Genomic DNA, 20361 nt, shown 5'->3' with positions numbered 1-20361 from the left:
CCTTCCCACCACCCCTTTGGTCTCTGACACTGGGATTACTCTGTGTTCTGAGCCTAGATGAGATTCTGACTTCTCTTGCCTACAGCCAGACTTTCTGGTCACTTCCAGGCCATTTGTAAGCCCTTCTTTCCAGCTCTGCTTTTAGGCATTGTCATCCCTTGTTAGAAAATTAGCTCTTATAGGGCAGAGATCATTGTTATTATTGTCCAACTATTTCAGTTATGTCCAACTTTTTATGACCCCATTTGGAGTTTTCTTGGGAAACACACTGGTGTGGCAAAACATTTCTTTCTCCAGTTCATTTTATAGAGGAGGAAACTGAGGTGAGTAGGGTTAAATGACTTGTCCAAGGTCATATAGCTTGTAAATATCTGAGGCTAGACTTGAACTCACCTCTTTCTGACTCCAGGTCCAGTATTCTATCCACTGTGCCACCTAGCTGGCCTTAGAGATTATTTTATTTTTCAATATTTGCATCTCAAGCCTTCTTAAAGGCTTTATTATTTATTGTTCATTCCCAAAGCTATTTATGAGACTGGGGTTGAGGGTAATGGATCTGAAAGCAATTTGAAACAATAGACCTCAATCTAAATGGCTAGAAAAATGAGGGAGGGGAGGGGGAGCAAGTGGCTGTTATGCTGGTGAAGTTTGAGGTATTTAAAAGATTGTTAAAAATCCAAGAAAACAACCCTGATTGGGTAAATCATCAATTTCTTATCAGCAGAGAGAAAAGCTTAGGGGACATTGCTACGAAGGACATCCCTCTTTTCTTGGTGTCAGTTGTCTGTATGGACAACTAGACATCCAACATGGTGTGCTGCGTTCTGAGGCAAGGGATTTATTCCAAATTCTAAGGGAATTTGTGGGAGTCCCCCCCTTCCCCAACCATATCACCCTCATCTATGTTTATACTTCTAGCAGCTTATATTGGATTAGAAGAAACTTCCATGAATATTCCTCTTTGCCTAAGGATAAAGTCCAGACACCTTAGGCCTTGAAGGCCTTTCCCAAACTGGCCTCTTTTTACCTCTCCCACTTTATTTCTCATTTCTTACTTATAGGTAAAGTCAATTCTGGCCAAGTTGCTCCAGCCACTTTCTCCTTTCTCCTCTATGTACCATGCTTATGTGGACCTCCATGACTTCCTTACTCTTCCCTTGCCTGGAATGCTCTCTCCTTTCTTCAGATGTATTACTTCTGCCCTGCCAATTTAACTAATTTCTGCTCATCTTCTTAAAGCTCTGTTCAAGCTTCTATTCAAGGTCCTTCCTGGCCAGTCAACTCAGTGATGATTCCTGTTTTCCAACCTCTGATAGCACCAAAGTGTCTAGACTCCTTGTTGGATACTTAGTATATACTACTCTATATGACTAGTTTGCCACATTGTCTAGAGCTATGCTGAGGGATTCTTTTATCTGGGAGAAAAAAATAGAATGAGAGAAGATGGGAGGCAACAGTGATGGTGCAGAAGACAATGAGAGGGAGTGGTGGTCCAGAGGACAGTCTTATTAGGGGCTTGATTGTTCTGGGAAAGTGGGCCACACTCACAAAACACTGAATTATATATTAGAACAAAGTGTTGAGCTTGAAGGAGATATAGAACTCAGAATGTCAAAACTGGAAGGGACCATAGAACACAGAATGTCAGAGCTAGAAGGGACCTTAGAACCTAGAATTTCACCGTTGGAAGGGACTTTGAAATGTAGAATGCCAGAGTTGGACGAAACCTTAGAACAGAGGATGTCAGAGCTGGAAGGGATCTTAGAATCTAGAATATCAGAGCTAGAAGGGGTTTTAGTTATAGTTCTGCATGTATAACCACTCCCCAATGAAACATTTCTGTAAATCTGTCTTAAACTTCTGTATTTTCTACATCCCTTAGCAAAGAAGGGGACTTAGAACCTAGAACATCAACTGGAAGGGATCTTAGAACCTAGATGGTCAGGGTTGGAAGTGAACATAGAACCCAGAATATCAGATTTCAAGTAAGAAGGTTCTAATGCTAACTTGACTATTTGCGGCTTGGGTGGCCTTGGGTAAGTGCTTTCTCCCCTCTGTCTCTCTTTCTCCTAATTTATAAAATAAGGGCTTTCAACCAGCTGTCCTCTGAGATCTCTTACACCTCTACCATTCTACATACTTCAATATCTTGTCTTGATTAGTAAGAAGATTGCTTTCTGCCATCCCCAGGAGTTCTGCCAATGTTCAACAGCTCATTCTATATTAAATACTGCCCTCTGCAGGCTTAGCTTTCAATAAATAGACGTGGGGTCCAGACGTGATTCCATTGTTATAGGGATGAGAAGGCTGCCTCCTTTAAGTCACGATTTCAGAGTTGCCTAGAGTACTAAAAATGACTTAAGTGACTTACTTAGGGTCACCCAGCTAGCCTGGGTCAGAGGCAGGACTTGATCTCAGGTCTTCTAGCCCTTAGGACTTCTCTCTATCCATTTTGCTCTCTTGCTTTTCTTTTTTAATGTCTGTCTTTTAACAAATGCCCAAACATCTTTCAATATCCTTCTTTCTTGTCTCTGACTGTTGATATCCTTTTCTTCCTTTGTGACCTAGTTTTGATGCCATCCCTGTCATGAAGTCTTTCCTTATAAGCATCTTGTCTAGATCTTTTCTTTGCGTATTTGTTATTAGAATCACATTCAGGAATTAGAAGGATTCGACTTGTTCTAGAGGGAAGGAAAGAAAAAAAAGAACCAGTATTTATTCAGCATCTGCTATGTTCCAGGTACCATTTACCAATGCGGTCTCATTTGAGCCTCACAATGACCCTGGTGGTGGTGGTTGTTCTCAGTCATTTTTCAGGCATTTCCAACTCACTAGGACCCCATTTGGGGTTTTCTTGGCAGAGATGCTAGAGCGGTATACCATGTCTTTTCCCATCTCATTTTACAGATGAGGAAACAGAGGTGCATTAAGCAACTGGCCCAGGGCCGCACAGCTGGGAAGTGTCTGAGGCCAGATTCAAACTCAAGAAGATGAGTTTTCCTGACTTTGGGCTTGGCACTCTACCCCTTGTGCCACCTAGCTGTCCCAAGGATGACCTAGCTAGGTTTAATTCAAATCATCAGTGTGACATGGCAGTCAAATGCTTTTTTCCTCTTTTTAATCAGAGTAGAGTGTTCAGAATAAGGAAGGTAATCATCTCCCTCTTCTTTATTCTGGTAATAGTATTGTGTTCAGTTCTGGGTTCCGCGATTCAGAAAAGACAGACAAGCGTAGGCATGGTCAGGAGAAGGCAGTCAAGATGGTGAAAAGAAGATGTGACATGTAAGAATCCATTGAAGGGACTTTGGATTTTTAGCCCAGAGGAGCAGGCCTGGAAAAGGACATGGTAATTGCCTCCAAACATTTAAAGGTTGGTCTTATGGAAGAAGGATTAGACTTGTTCCCCTTAGCCTGAAAGTCAAGGGGAGAAAACTGAAAGTCAACTTCAGTTTTTTTAATCCCTTACCTTCTGTCTTAGAATGGATTAATTAAAGTTCCTCAAGCAGAAGAGTGCTAAGGGCTAGGCCATTGGAGTTTACTGACTTGCCCAGGGTCATACGGCTTAGGAAGTGTCTGAGGCCAGATTTGAACCCAGGACCTTTGTCTCTAGGTCTGGTTTTCTATCCACTGAGCCACCTGGCTGCCCTATCTATTTAGATTTGAAATAAAGAAAAACTTCCTGATCATTAAAACAATCTGGAAGTAGATTATGCTGCCTTTGGAGGGTAGTCCATTGGGTTTCCCCATCATTCTGGCTGCTCTTAGAACTAAGACTAGATAATAACTTATTGGGGTTGTTCTAGAAAGGATTCTTGATCAGATATACATTAGCTCAGAATGGCCTATGAGGTCCCTTCTAATATTAAAATTCTGGGGTAGCCCCAACAGTCTTCATTTTCTAGATGCAAAAGGTGAGAACTTTGGAAAACTTTTATGAAAATTTATTATTAAAATTTTTTAATTTGTTTAAAAAGGGATGAAATAATTTGTTCAAAGTCACATGGAGAATCAGATGTAGAAGCCTGTGGGCAAGTCATTTTACTTCTAAACCGTTAGCAGAGGGAAGGTCTTCCCTTGTTAGGACAATTCACTGAGTGCTGGTACATTGAGATTCCAAAAACTGGATCAGTATTTTCTGAGAGCTCAGCACATCCCACGGCCTTTCTCCTTGAATAACAACAATCTCATCCTCTTTGTAACAGGTCCACGGGACATGTGTATGCAGACATCACACAGCAGGTCTGCACTGTGAGAGGTGTTTGCCACTGTACAATGACCAGCCATGGAAGCCAGGAGATGGGAAAACCAGTCAGCCCAATGAGTGCAAAAGTAAGTGGCTAAGGCACTCAAATGGTAGTAGGCCAGATTATATGGAGAAGGATGTCATTGAATGAGAGCTCCCATTGTGGGGTGTTTTGATATCCATTTGGATAGTTCTGTCTGCCATTTTCTTCCCTTTCTTGTTTCCTGGTTCTCCTCCTTTGCTTCAAGTGATCATTGTTAGTCACGAGAAGGAAATCAGAAATAATTAAAAAAAATATATATATATATATATATATTCAGTCATTTGGTAGGGAGAGTGAGTCATAAAGGGTAGGGCTCCATCTCATTCAGGTTCTGGAAGGTTTATATTCTATAAGAATTAGACAAGGGTACCCACACATGAACCACATGAATGCAGTCAAGCAATTTTAGAGAGAGGGCAGCTTGAAAGCAAGGATCATGGAGATGGATATCAGTAAATATAAATATTCAGCAAACTTTGGGTGAAATCAAGAGCTTGGGTAACCCTAAAACAAGACCTACATGAAAGGTCTCAAAACACAAATATTTTAGGAGGCTCCAGAAATTGAGGGACCCCAAAATTTCTTGGAGAATTACAAAGGCCAAGGTGACATTCTAGGTTCCAACTATCCCTAGTCACATGGATTTATGTTTAACAAAATAAGAAGTTTTCTGAACAATATAATAAAGCATTTTCCGTACCATCTTGTATTTCAGACTTAAAGAGCCTTCTTTGTTCTCAGCTGACTATCAGCTAATCCTCACTGAGGCATAAGTGGAAATACCCGTGAGGGAAACCAAACACTGACAGGTATATTTATATTACCTGCCAGATCCAAAGGAACGAGTTTCTCAGAGTAGATGGTTTTTTCCTCCTAACTACATTCCCTTCAATGCTTAACTCACCTCCTTCATGAAACCTTCCTTGATTCAACTCACCACAAAATTATCTTTCACCTTCTTTTCAGTTCCCTTACACATTCTATTCAGAGGAAGGAAGAGCTGTGGTTTTTCTCCTCCCATTTTCTCAGCAGCAGAGCCCAGTAGAAGACAGCCTGCTAGTAAGGACTGATGGAAATAAATTCAGTGCTAGTTCTGAGCTCAAATCATGCCAGATATATCAAGTGCAATTCTTAAATCACTAATCAAATGTTAGCTATCGGTCCCATATATTTCAAAATCCTATAAGAAGAAGAATGCCAGGATGTTCAGAATACAGAGACCCCTTTCTGGGTATCAAAGCTATCCCTAAACTTTGACGGTCTTGGAAATGCTTTATTGAATTAGTGCCTGGCAGATAGGAGGAAAAAAGAGATTTTTAGTAAACATGATGAGGAAGAAGCAGAAGAAGCAGGACCTGAGGCTCATATGCTAATAACCAGCACATAAAAGGGCAGTAGGGGCTGAAGCTGGTAACCTGGCCTCTTTCAAGCCATCTCTTCTCACTATGTGACCTCTTTCTCCCTTCAAGGAACAGCTAAGCATTTCTTTTACCCTGATTTCACCTAGATGCTCTGGGGTGAGAGGTGGGAGGTAGGCCCATGAGTTATGGCTTGCCCAAGGCCCCATGAGCCCCCCCAGAGAGAATAGCACAAAGTTGGGGAAAGAGATCTAGAGACTGACCAGACTCAGACAGTCTGTGCATGTGGATGAATGGGGGCTGCCCTCCACACAGAGTGCCGCTGCCACAAGCATGCTGAGAGCTGCCACTTTGATCCGGGCATCTGGCTGGACTCTGGGAAGCGTACAGGTGGCATCTGTGACAATTGCCAGCATCACACGGAGGGCCGTCACTGCCAGAAATGCAAGCCAGGATTTTATCGGGATTGGAGCAAGCCTATGTCCTCCCCAGAAGTCTGTAAACGTGAGTATACACTGGGCATCAGGAACCAGAGCACTGGGGGGTGGGGGGGGATCTTGTGAGGCCCAGTACCTTCTTAGAAAATTCTGGGCTCAGATTATCAGAGATGGAAGGGGATTTAAAACCCAGAATTTTAGAGCTGGAACAATCCTTGGAATCTACAATGTTAAATCTGGAAGGAGCCTCAGACAGATTTTTAGAGTTTGATGGAGCCTTAGAATCTGGAATGCTATATCCTAGAATATGGGAGCTGGAAGGGACAATAGACAAAAATTTAAGAGCTGATTGAGACCTTAGAAACTAGGCTATCATAGCTGCAAGAAATCTGAAGGTATAGACTATCAGAGCTGGAAGGGATCTTAAAACCTAGCAACAATCTCAAGACATAGAATTTGGGGGTATTAACCAAAAGGAACAGTAGCTTAAATGTGTATGGTGTTTTCCCTAACAAACCTGTGTGATATAGTATAAGTATTAAAATCCTCATTTTTCAGATAGGGAGACTGAGTCCCAGAAATCCATAGTCACAGAACTAGCCAGTAGAGGAATTTGACCTCAGATTTAGGTCATCTAACTCCCAAGTGCATTATTCTTTTCATTATATAATAATAATAACAATAGCTAGCAATTATGTAGCCCATAGTTTACCAAATGATCTACGAACATTATCTCTTTTGATTCTCACGAAGGTAAGTATTATTATGATCCCCATTTTGTCATGTAGTTAAGTGTCTAAAGCAGGGTTGACACTCAGGACTTTGGGGCTCCAAGCTGCCCACTCTTGCTACTCCTATCATTTCTAGGTTCTTTCCTCTTTAAATGTCCCGTGACAAACCCACTCGTAGAGCCTTGATTGTTTGGGTCACTCCATCTCTTTCTTCAGCCTACATGTTGTCCCAGTTGATTATGCCAGAGGGGCATGGGTCAGACCACACTGCTTTGAGTGCCACTATTAAGTTTCAAGCCTTACCTGTCCCCTGCTCCTCAGATATCCCAGTGTCTGGAGCCCGGCACAAAGCGGGATGTGAGCTTATCGGCCTATCTTTGAAATCTTCAGGAGCACAGAACTGGGTACCACCTTATTTCAAAGTGCCCTCTGTCTGTGCAGAAATCTTACCAGAGGCTCCCGGAGTGGGGTCTGGCTACGGCCCCTTTTCAGGGTGTTGGCAGACATCCCAGGCAGGAAAGGAGCAAGCATCGGAAAGGGGGTACCAAGCAAAACTCATTTCCAGTGCATTCACCTGCTGCCAAGGCCAAGATGAATGGAGAGGCAGTAGGAGCCAGATAGAGAATCGCTCTGGGAGCCAGGAAACCTATGTTCAAATGCCACTTCTGCCACCAACCCTTTGAGTGACTTTGAGCCAATTAGGGGAAACTGCAAGGGGCAAGATTGGTCAGTGGGGCCCTTTGGCTTAGTGGAGAGTCAGAGGACCTGATTTTCTAATCCCGTCTCCTCTACTTAGCACCTATATGATCTTGAAGAAGTCCCTACACCTCTTAAACTAATCTTTAGTACTCTGGGTTCCAGCATCCTTTTGTATAAAATAAGGAAGTTGAATGAGATGCTCTCAGGTCCCTACACATGATCTCTCTGCCCTAGTAACCAATCTCTCTTTTTTTTTTCCTTTCCTTTTTTACATCCTAAACTTTGGTAGCAATTCTAAGAAGGGCAAGGTCTAGGCAATCAATGGGGGTTAAGTGACTTGCCCAGGGTCACATAGCTAGGAAGTGTCTGAGGCCATATTTGAACCCAGGACCTCTATCTATGGAGCTACCTCTGCCCCCCACCTTTTTCTTAGTGGTTTCCCAGTGCTCCCTTTCTCTCTTCCTAAGAGTCATCACCCACTTCAATCAATCACAGGATCATCAGGCTATAGATTTAGAGCTGAGATGGACCTTAGTCCAGTGGTCTCCTTTTCTAGTGCAGGAAGTTGAGTAACTTGTCCAAGGTCACAGATGGCAGAGGCAGCTCCAGAGAACCCCCAATAAGACATCCCTCTTCCGCTTTGGACCCTGAAGAGAAGGGCACATGTGCAGAACTGAACTCGGCTCCCAAGTGGGGAGTAAAACCTGGATGAATGAATAGACCCCTGTTCTCTTCCAGAGAAAATATTTGGTACAAAGAGAAGTTAAGTTAATGCAGCTGTCTTGAGGTCTGGAATAGATGAAGGACATTTCTTCCCAGGCTAATAGGACTCTGGGAGGGCAGGTTTTGTTACAAAAAGAATCTTTAAACATTAGTCACAGCACTTAGCAGCATCCCCACCCCTCCAATCGCTTCTCTAGGAAGAACAAGAAGAAAAAGGAAAAAGAAAATAAGGCTGTATCACTATCAAATATCAGCCGACCCAAACCAGTCAAATGACTTTCTGGTGCTTTAAAAAAAAAAAATTCTTACCTTCTGCCTTAGAATCAATGTTGTGTACTGGTTCCAAGGCAAAAGTGTTATAAGCAATGGGGGTTATGTGACTTACCCAGGATCACACAGCTAGGAAGTGTTTCTTGGCTTGGCTCTCAATTCACTTAGCCATCTAACTGCCCACAATGACTTTTAATTAATGAATTATTCTCTCACTAGTCTCTTTCTCTCCCTCCCTTCCTCCTTCCCTCCTTTTCTCTTTCCTTCCCTCCATCCTTCTCTCTCTCTCCCTCTCTCCCCCCTCTCTCTCTTTCTCCCTCTCTCTCTCTCTCTCTCCCCCCCCTCCCCTTCCCTTTCAATCTGATTCTCTCTGACTCATCCCTCTATCTCTGCTTTTCTTTCAACTAAAGCCATAGCTGATGTCCAATACCACTGTGGGACAGACAGAAAATTATTCCTGCTGCTGCTCTCCAGTCTCTCTATCTTTGACCCTGGGAAGGGTTTGGTGCTAGGTTACCTGGAAAGCACTTTCTTTGGCTTCCACTTAGACCAAGAAGAAGACAAAAGACATAGGTGTCCAGAGGGAGGCAGAAGCCCAGAACAGACAGGCAGGCTTGTTCCTAGGAGCACCAGGGCTGGGTTATGCAGTCTGGACATGTCTCAGGGATGTCAGGGTCCTGTTCAGGTAAATTCACCATCTTCTCCAGTTCACAACTAGGCTCTTTTTCCTCACTGCCCGTGGGATAATTGGTTGGAGGGATTTCTGTAAAGTGTTAGAAAAAAAGAGATGATGTGAGGTGGTAGAAGGAGCACTAAGAAAAGAGGAAAGAAATGAACATTTATAAAGTGTTATGCATTTTATGAATATTCTCTCATTTGATCCCTATGACAATCATAAGAGGCAGGTACTATAATTATTCTCATTTTACAGTTGAAGAAATTGAGGCAAACAGAGTTTGCCCTAGTCATACAGCTAGTAAGTGTCTGAGGTTGTATTTGAACTCAGGTCTTCCTTATTCCAGGCTTATTGTTTTATCTACTTTGCCACTAGCTCCTTCAAAATGTGAACTCATCTTTTCCCTAATTTTCCAGGTGGCTATTTTATCTGAACTGTTTTCTGTACATTGAGATGGCTTGGACTAGATTAGATAAACTCTTTTTGGGTTGTGGACCCACTGGGCAGTCTAGTGAAGTCAATGGATTGTTTCTCAGAATCAGATTTTTAAGTGCATAAAATAAAATGTATAGTATTATAAAGAGAAACAATTTTATTGAAATGCTGTTATGGGATGGCTAGGGAGCAGAGTGGATAAAATGAAAGGCCTAGAATTGGGAGGGTATGGGCTCAAATCTGATCTTAGATACTTCCTGGCTCTGTGATCTGGGCAAGTCACTTAACTTCAATTGCTTACCCCTTACCACTCTTCTGCCTTAGAATTAATACTAAAACGGCAGGTAAAGGAGGAAGGAAGAAAGAAGGAGAGAAAGAAAGAAAGAGAGATGAGTGAGATAAAGAAAGAAGGAAGGAAGAGAAGGAAGGAAGAGAAAGAAAGAAGGAAGAAAAAAGGAAGGAAAGAAAGGAGGGAGTGGTAAGAGAAAGAAAGAAAGGAAGGAAGGAAGGAAGGAAGGAAGAAAGGTAGGAAGGAAGAAAGAAAGGAAAGAAGGAAGAAAGAAAGGAAGGAAGGAAGAAAGAAAGAAAGAAAGAGAGAGAGAGAAAGAAAGAAAGAAAGAAAGAAAGAGAGAGAGAGAAAGAAAGAAAGAGAGAGAGAGAAAGAAAGAGAGAAAGAAAGAAAGAAAGAAAGAAAGAAAGAAAGAAAGAAAGAAAGAAAGAAAGAAAGAAAGAAAGAAAGAAAGAAAGAAAGAAAGAAAGAAAGAAAGAAAGAAAGAAAGAAAGAAAGAAAGAAAGAAAGAAAGAAGGAAGGAAGGAAGGAAGGAAGGAAGGAAGGAAGGAAGGAAGGAAGGAAGGAAGGAAGGGAGGGAGGGAGGAAGGAAGGGAAGGAGAGAGGGAGGAAAGAAGAAAGATAGTTATTAAAATATACTTTAAAAGGCAAAACAAAGTCTTATTTCAGGTGAAGAGCTCAGACTTAGATTATCTTTAGGGCCCCTTCTCTGATTCTCAGTGCTGACCCGTTATTCTCCCAGAGACCAAATGGCCTTCAATGTCTTTGGCACAGTTCTGGTCAGCCTTCGAACATGGTCTGTTTTGTTTATCTCAGTGGACAAGGGATGGGGTGGGTGGTGAGCCCTCTCCCCAGAAGCCATGCTTTAGGAGTGGGGTGCTATATGGAAGATAGAGCTTAGAATCAGAGATGGTCAACTCTGTCCCAATGCAATCAGCAGAAACTTCAGCAAACCTCATTCTGGTAATCTGACTATTAAATTGGCAGAAGGGGACGGGGGAATTGTCAGGGTCCATTTCTCCCTGATGCTTCAGCAGGCTGTGAATGCAGCACTGTTGCCACATGGAAGATAATTTTCTCTTGAAGGCTCAGTCAGAGCGGATGGGGAACTGTTGGACAATCCTCTAGAATTCAGATTTGTTGTTGTTGCAGCGAACAATTCTTTAGGTTCTCTAATCAAGCCTTCAGAGTGTTACTGGCTTTTCTTCCTTTGTTTTGAAGGCAGCAGCTGTTGCCAACTGCCCCAGTTTCTAGTGAATAAAAAAAAGAAAATGCTTATATTCTTCTTAGAATTTGGTTTGAGGGAAAGCAAGGCAGGAATAGTCTCTTTTTTTAAAAAATCCCTTACCTTCCTGTCTTAGTATCAATTCTAAGACAGAAGAGTGGTGCGGGCTAGGCAATGGAGGTTAAATGACTTGCTCAAGGTCACACAGATAGGAAATATCTGAGATTAGATTTGAACCCTGATATTCCTGATTTCTATTCCAGACTATTCCAGAAATAGTCTTCAGTAGAAAATTCTAGAAGAAATGGGGATCTCATACTGGGAAGCTTTTAAGAAGGGTCATCTCATTGAGTTTATGGCTTCATCGTAGATAATGAATCGGTTCTTTGAAAGGTCCAGAAGTTAATGGCAGAGCCCCAGAACCAGCTGGCATCAGTAGAAGTAGATGATTGCTCAGGAGTGAAGCTCCCTATCCGGATGTGGCAGGAGATTCAGATTTGAAGGCCAGTTTGCAATTTGCTATGATTTGGAGACCAATCAATACACTCAGTCCCATAATGGACCCTCAACATTACTGGACCATTTGTGCAGCCTTTGGAAACAGTCTTCATTTCTGTCTTCTCAGAGATTTGGGGTGAGAGTGGGGCCAGAGCCCTTTTCCATTCAGACAAGACCAAGAGGAACCAGCCTTTAGGAGAGGGGTGGTGTGTGTAAAGTATGAGTAGGGAGAATGGCTTAATGGATAGATCTCTGGCCCAGGAGTTTCCAGAGTCCGACTAATGACACATACTGGTTGTCTGACTCTGGGCAAATGGAATAGCACCAGGACCTGACACATAGTAGGTGCTTACCAAATGCTAATTGACTGACTGTCTGAATTAACCAGGAAACTCTCTAGGAACATTGGTTTTAAAACCTTTACCTTCTGTCTTAGAATTGATAGGTAGAAGAGTGGTAAAGGCTAGGCAATGGGGGGTTAAGTGACTTGCCCAGGGTCACACAGCTAGGAAATGTTGGAGCCCAAATTTGAACCCAGGATCTCCCCTCTCTGGGCCTGACTCTCAATCCACTGAGCTACCTAGCTGTCCTCTTGTCCCTTCTTTCCTACTATGATCTCTTGCCTATTCTCTTTTCTCTCCCCTCACCCTACGGCCACCTTAGTCCAGGTCCTCTTCACCTCTTGCCCGGATTACTGCAGTAGTCTTCCAACTCATCTCCTTGCCTTGTATTTCCTCTACTCCAATCCACCCTTCATATAGCTATGATTTTCCTAAAGTATAATTTTCACATTGTCAGCCTCCTCCTCAATAACCTCTAGAGGCTCCCTAGCATCTCCAAGACCAAAGAAAATGTCCTTTGGCCTTGAAATTCGTCACAACCTGGGCCCTTCCTACCTTTCCGGGTTTCTTACATCCTAACTTGCCTTTCACAAACTCTACAAGCCAGCCTAGGTACTTTGGCCCTGTATTAGACACATTGTTGTTCCTTAAAAATGGCACCCTGTTTCCTTTGTCCAAGATGTTGTAATGGCTTTTCTCCCTGCCTGGCATGCTGTCCCTCCCAACTTCCAACTCCTAGAATCCCTTACTTCCCCTGAGACTCAACCCAAGAGCCACCTCCTCCAGGAGGACTTTCTTGATCTCCTTAGGGCTACCCCTAGTGCCATCTACCTACTCTGTATTTATCCTGTACACACAGGTTTAAATGTTGCCTCCCCCAAATAAGAGGCAAGCTTCTTGATGGCAGTATCTGCTTTCATTTTTTCTTGATATCCTCAGCTCTAAGCATAGTGCCTGGACCATTGTTGATATATTGTTGTTTTGTCATTTTTGCATTGTGACTCCATTTGGGGTTTTCTTGGCAAAGGGACTGGAGTGGATTGCCATTTCCTTCTCCAGCTCATTTGACAGATGAGGAAACTGAGGCAAACAGTGACTTGCCCAGGATCCCACACCTAGTAAGTGTATGAAGCTGGATTTGAACTCAGGTCTTCCTGACTTCGAGCCTGGCCCTCTATCCACTGTACCACCTAGATGCCTTTGCCTGGCCCATAACACTTAACAAACGTTTGTTGACTGATTCATCGGGCCCTAATTTTTTCCACTGTAAAATGGGACCATCTGTCTCACAGGGCCATTGTGAGGAAATCACCATGGAAATGTGAATTATGATGACCTTGTTTCAGGGCCCATTTTACAGATGAGGGAACTGACTCAGCTTAAGTGGCTCAACAGAAATTACCCAGATAATGACTGAATCAAGCCAAGACTTCTAAATTCAAGTTGAGTCTGTCCTCTACGCTACACTTTTCTGCCTTTCTCTGACACCCATCCTCAGTTATTTCTCCTGTTTCCCATAGCTTGTTCATGCCAGCCCTTGGGCTCAGCCAATGAGATGTCCCACCAGGGCTTCCCTTGCCACCCCAAAACAGGATACTGCCTGTGCAAGCCCGGAGTGGCTGGCCCCCATTGTGACCGATGCCTGGTGGGGTACTGGGGCTTCGGACGAAATGGTTGCCATCCTTGTAACTGCTCTGGGGAATGTGAGCCCCACACCGGGGCCTGCCTGGCTGGGTAAGTGAACCTCCCAAGAGGAAACCAATTGGTGTCATTCAGAAATGAGATTCAAAATGGCGCCTCATAGTCATGGGTGGAGTTTCTCCTGTCACACAGCTAGTTAGCAGCAGAGCTGGGGTACAGACCTGGGACTACCATTGGCCTCTACAAAAGGAAGGAAGGAAGGAAGGAAACCAGCATTTAGGCCTCACAGTACATGCTTAACAAAAGTTTATTAATTCGAATCAATTAAACTTACTATGTGCCAGGTACAGTGCTTCGTAAGCACCTCACCAATGTTATGGCATTTGATCCTCATAACGAATAATCCTGACAGAGAGGTGCTAATTATCACCCCCATGTTACAGCTAAGGCAGACAAAGGTTAAGTAACCTGGCTAGCAAGTGTCCTGGGCTGAATTTGAACTCAGAACTTCCTGACTCCAGATCCAATACTAATGGGCACACAACCTGGCATCAAACTGATGCCTGAGAAGCTGATCTAATACAAGGAACAAGGTGCTCAGTGTCCAAGGAATGATATAGATAATGATGATGATAATACTTGCTAGCATTTATACAGTGCTTTACGAATATTGTCTCATTTGAACCTCCCTCAAGTCCACTCCTGAGAAGTAGGTACTATCATTATCCCCATATTACAGATGAGGAAACTGAAGCTGAGTCAGGCTAAATGACTTGTCCAGCACCATATGGCTAGGAAGTATCCAACAATATTGGAACTTAGGACTTTGCTGACTCCAACCACTCTAACCACCATGTCACAGAGCCAGCTTTAAAAAAAGATTTAAATTAATTATTTTATTAATATGTATAATATAAATTGATAATTGATAATGTATAGTAATATACAATAGGAATATATTAATTTGTAATTGATTATTTATAATAATATATAATATTGATATATTGATATATAATTGATTCTAGTAATATAATGAGTGTATTAATTTGTAATTGATAATTTATAGTAATATAATAGAATATATTAATATGTAATTGATAATTTATAGTAATATATAATATTAATTTATTACTTTACAATTATTTCTAGTAATAGAGATGAACATATTAATCTATAAGTTATTATAGTAACATAATATGAGTATATTAATTTATAATTGAATATTTATATTAATGTATAATAGGTATATATTTTTGTAATTGATCATTTATAGTCATATTTATATATATTTTGATTATAGTAATATAATGAGTATATTAATTTATGATTTATTATAGTGAAATATAATATTAATTCATAATTATTTATATCAAATATATAAACATATCAATTTATAATTGATTATTTATAGTAATATTTAATGTATATTAATTTATAATTAATTATTATAGTGATTTATAATATGAATATATTCATTTATAATTGATTATTTATAGTAATAGAATATAAATATATTCATTTATAATTATTTATAGCAATGGAAAATATATATTAATTTATAATTATTTATAATGCTATAATATAAAATATTAATATATGATTATGTTTTAATTTTATTTTCAATTCACTTCAATATTTATTTTTTCAATTCAATATTTCTTTTCAATTCCAAATTTTCTCCCTCCTTTCTTCCCTTCCTCCCTCCCTCCAGCTCTAGCACCTATGAGTTAGGGCATTTCTTTAGCATTTATGACCTCTCATGTATGTCTTGTGCATGACTTCACATGTATCATGAGCATTATCATAGAAATCTTCTCAATAAGTGAGTGAGGATCTTGAGGGAGGGAGAAAATTTGCAGATGAGGGAACCGAGGCAGGTGGCAGTTAAGTGACTTGCCTAGGGTCCCACAGCTAGTAAGCATCTAGGCTGCATTTGAAGTCAAATCTTCCAGGCTACAAGCTGGATATTCTATCCACTGACATGTCTTGGCTCTCTTAACTGTGAAACAGCATGGAGGTTCTACTAATTTGTCCCAAGTTTAATACCTTTAAATGTTAGGCACGGTCTCTAGTTAACATATCTCCAAATAGGGTGAACCATATAGAGGCTGTCTCTTGGAATAAGAGAGGCATCATCATAGCATGGGGAATAGAATGCTGGGATTGGAGTCAAGATGATCTGGATTCAAATCCTACCTGCAATGCATACTAGCTGAGTGACCTTGGATGCATACTAGCTGAGTGACCTTGGATGAGTCCCTTCTCCTCTTAGTTGCCCCTAGGTAACTCTTAAAATGTACATTATAAATGAGTTACTAATCTATACATGAGGAGCATAAATGCCAGGGAAATCACAATATGATCTACCTTATCCCCTCCCCCCACCATTAGTGAACCCTATAATTTTGAGAAAGGAAAAGGAAGAAGCTTTGATCCAGCAACAAGAATTTGGAGCCAGAAATATGTGAGAGGAGGGACTGGGGTGCTTCCTTCTACTAAGAGGACTCAGCACCTTGGTGAGCTACTAAGCCAGGCTGTGAAATCTTTCCCCATATGTCTTTAGGAGCAAACAAGTAGTGCAGTGGCTAGAGTACTTTTGGCCTCTGACACAACAGCTGGGTGACTCCAGGCAAGTCACTTCACTCGGTTTACCTCAGTTTCTTTAACTGTAAAATGAGTTGGAGAAGGAAATGGCAAAGCATTCCAGTATCTTTGCCAAGAAAACCCCAAATGGAGTCATAAAGAATCAGGCACAACTGAAAAATAAAGGCTTAAGACCGACTCCTTTCTCTTAGTTCAAATCCAACCTCAGATACTTACTAGCTATGTGATCCTGGGATAGTCACTTAATCCTATGTGCCTCAGTTTCCTCATCTGCAAAATGATCTGGAGAAGCAAATGGTAAACCTCTCCAGTATCTCTGCCAAGAAGACCCCTAATAGAGTCATGAAGAGTGGGACACAACTAAGATGACTCAACAACAAAGATGTCCTCAAGATTATAGTGAAGTCATATAAAATCTATATCAAAGTGCTTTCTCAGGGAGGGGGGAGGACAGGAAGGAAATGAAGAAGGGAGGGAATTTCAACTCAAAACAACAACAAAAAATGTTTTTTAAAATTGTTTTGATATGTAGTAAGGGGAAAAAGAAAAAAAATTTTAGAAAGACTATAATAAGAAAGTTTAAGTGCTGAATTCAGATCCAGAAAGACCTAGGTTCAAATCCTGCCTCTGAATGTCCCCAGTGTTGTGACTAAGGTCATAGGTCCCCTTTAGGTGTCTGTTTCCTCTTCTGGAAAATGGGGACATGGGATCAACAGCCTCTAAGGTCCCTTTGACTGAATACTCATTCAATCTATGGTCCTGTGACCCTATGTCCATCCATCTGAGAGAAGTTGGGCATAGTCCTTCCCTAAGGCAGTGGGGTGGACTAATCAGAGACCTCCATAGCTATGGGTTTTTTATATCTCACCCAGGTCACTTTTGTGGAGAAAAACAAGGATTTGTGGAGTAGCAGTGCCAATACAAGAAGGTTACAAACTTAAGAACAAACCCTCGTGTTGAGTGTGGGGATCCAGGACTTGCTGATCTCTAGAGGTCTCTTCTAAATAGGGTCTTTTTAATGACCCGTCCCGCCGCTACAGCTGACCGAAGCACCGATGGTGGACTGATGATGGATTTCCCTTTTCCCTTCACAGACATGAGAAGGCTCCTGTCCTCCCTGTCCCTGTGGAGGGGCAGATCCCTGACCTTGTCCAGGGACTGGGCAATGATAGTGAAGGACCCTTGAGATGGGATGATCAAGAGAGAGGGTTTTCTGCTCTGAGGCATCCAGGTAGGAGGCTGAATTCCCTTTCACAGTTCAATTCTGTTGCTCCCATGTTTATTCAAAGTTCACCCTAAGCCAGGCACTGGGGATTATGAAGCAATGAGCAAAGAAACATCCCAGGGTGTTCTATTCGAGTGGGAGGGCGAGGGGACCACACATACAGAGAAATGTGGCATGAGCCAAGAAGTCAATGGGGGAAGGGAGGGAACCCCAAAATATTGATCTCTTCCAATGTTCCATCACTTTTGTTTCTGGATGTATCCCTCCCTTCCCCTACCCAATCAGCCATCCCTTATAACAAAGAATTAAAACAAAAAGACAACAGAATGAGAACAAAAAGTCATTCCACTATGTTGGTAATAATGGACCTGACAATGCTATCCAGAGCCCTCAAGGACTTCTCACAGCACAGGGGTATGTGCGAAAATGTTTAACAACTGGCTGAGGAAAAGGGGATATGTGCACACGACACACTTTTAAGTCTAAGCTTCATTAGTAATATTTCTCCATCACTTTCTTAAGGCTAGGCAATTAACAAAACAAGAAATCAAGTCCTGATTTGTAATTTTTGATGATTTCTGAGGTCTAAGGTGTTCACATTAAAAATCTAACAATTGGCTCACTAAGCTAGTATGAGCTCTCCTCTGATTTCATTTGATCCTCACATTAGCCCTGGGAGGTAGGTGCTATGATAAACTCTATTTTACAATTGAGGAAACTGAGGCAAACAAGGTTGAGTGACTTGTCCATGGTCACACAGCTGAGAGATATCTGAGGTCTGATTTGATCTCAGATCTTCTTGACTCCAGATCCAGGGCTTTATCCACTGAGCCACCTAGCTGCTCAAATGGTCATGCAGATAGGAAGTACCAAAGCCAAGAATTTAGATCTTCTTGTCCTTGGGCACTCTAACCATGCCTCTACCCTGCCTCTCACTATGAGAGTTTTCAGTAGGGTTTTCAGCCCAGGATGTAACTTAGATGTTTGAGATGGACAGGGGAGAAGAGATCTTTAGGGCCATGTTGCATGATGGGAAGAACTGTGAAGCCTTAGCTAGAGTTCAGGGGTGCTTCACCCTTTCCACTTCCAAACTAGCACAGTATTTTGATTATAGAGGGATTGTTATATGGGTAAGATTTAAAAGAGGCCTTTGGATGGGATTATTGATTGTATAGGATCTCTGTCCAGAAGAAAATATAAACCCCATGAGGGCAGGAGTGATTTCATTTTTGTCTTTGTATCCCTAGCCAAGTGTCTGGTGCCAATAGGCACACAAGAATCATTTGGTGAATTGAATTTAGCCCCATCAACAGGGCATTTTCACTGTGGACAAGTCTCTGTGGAATTTGATTGTTTATACCAAAAGAATGATCTCTTTAATGGGGTTTTAAGCTGTTTTAAATTTTATTAAATGAGTTATTGCCCAATGTCTTTGGGCTTCTTTGTTCAAGCTACTCCTTGTGCTCTTTCTCTTGATTTAGAAGCTGCTGGAGAGGAAGAATTTGCAGCAACTTGTCTGGTTTTAGGCAAGCCTCTTATTTTTTCTGGGCCTTGGTTTCCTCACCTGTAAAATGAGCAGCTTGAAGCAGATGACCTCTGAGGTTCCTTCAGGCTTGAACTCTATGGTCTCAATGAGAACAAAAACCAACCAAACAAAAAGAATCTATGCTTTGCTTTTCAAGAAATCTATCTCTGCCTACTAATTCTCCCTTATGGAAAACCAAAGTTTGTGAGAAGCATGAGAGGAGTTTAGAAATTTTGGGGATGAAGTTGACCCTTGATTTTATTTCTTTTTTTCTTGCTCCCGCCTCTCCCTCCAACTGGCTAGAAAAGTGCGTCTGCAAGGAGAAGACTGTTGGGAAGGTCAGAGATTTCTGCCAGATGAAGTATGCCTATGGTAAGTAGCTCTGGGGAATGAGGTTGGGGCTCGGATGCTCTCAGAAAGAGGATTCAGTTAAAGGTAGAGTTAGCCAGATGTAAAATGGCTAGAACCTTGGGATCAGACAGAATTGTAGAAATGGGTTTGGGAAGCAAGGAAGCTGCCAGCCAAGGCGAATAGGAAAGGGTTCAGGCAGGAAAGCAGTTGGGGCCCTTCTGGTGATAGTGGAGGGACCCCACTGTTCAGAGAAGAGTTCAAAAGCAGGACTCCCATACCTCCAATGCCAAGATAGAACACTGACCTTTAGCAGAAGGAAACAAGGTGGAATGGGGATCCCTTGGACATTGGGAGTAGGGAATGGGAGCAAAACAGAATTTAGTTACTGGAGCTAGGCTAGAGGACAGGGTCCCTGGTATTACCAAGGAACATTGGTACCCTCTTGATAGGAAGCACTTTTTTTTAACTCAAAATTTTATTGCCGGTGAGTACAAAATGGATATTAAAGCCCGAATCACTACATTATGTACAGCACTTTGGGTGGAACCCCCTTGGTAAACTTACTGGAGAATACAGACATGGGGCACAAAAGATGAGAAGGCATGGATGGGCTGGGAAGTGCACTGTTAAAGGAAACAGCTACAGCAATAAAACCAGAGTTCCATCTGAATATTCTCTCCTACCTCATTTCCTTTTAGTGACTTTATGACTTTCTCCACTATAACAGTACCACATGTCCATGGCCAACTAGGTCTCTCTTTCTCCCATTTCTCCTAATGTCTTAACTGTTAAAATGTTGGCATATAGGTTTTGGAATTTGGAGCTGGAAAGGGCCTTGGAGATCCTTTAGTCCAACAAACTCATTTTGCAGATGAATAAATTGAAACCTAGAAAGGCTAATGGATCTGCTCAAGTTCACACTGCTTTGAGTGGCAGAGCTAGGATTTGAACCAAGGTCACTTGTTCCCAAATTGAGGGATCTTTTCTACTAGATCACACTGTCTTGGTTAAAGTGTAGATATCCTTGGGATGGGTTGACATTTTCAA

General features: G+C 41.8%; 1 protein-coding gene across 2 annotated transcripts in view; it reads left to right on the top strand.

Annotated features, from left to right (window-relative positions):
- The window catches only part of LOC100026375 (netrin-4-like), a 72453-nt gene that overhangs the window by 44830 nt on the left and 7262 nt on the right, over positions 1 to 20361 (top strand). For both annotated transcript variants that reach the window (XM_007500282.2, XM_007500281.2), the window contains exons 5-9: positions 4203 to 4329; positions 5960 to 6148; positions 13489 to 13702; positions 17308 to 17444; positions 19267 to 19335. In XM_007500282.2, the coding sequence (XP_007500344.2) occupies positions 4203 to 4329; positions 5960 to 6148; positions 13489 to 13702; positions 17308 to 17444; positions 19267 to 19335 (736 nt within the window). The remainder of the gene's footprint in view (positions 1 to 4202; positions 4330 to 5959; positions 6149 to 13488; positions 13703 to 17307; positions 17445 to 19266; positions 19336 to 20361) is intronic.

Source organism: Monodelphis domestica, chromosome 7, assembly GCF_027887165.1.
Source record: "Monodelphis domestica isolate mMonDom1 chromosome 7, mMonDom1.pri, whole genome shotgun sequence".
In the NCBI taxonomy this organism is placed as follows: Eukaryota; Metazoa; Chordata; class Mammalia; order Didelphimorphia; family Didelphidae; genus Monodelphis; species Monodelphis domestica.
Note: the sequence above shows the minus strand (reverse complement) of the source record. Positions and strands in the feature narration are given on the sequence as shown.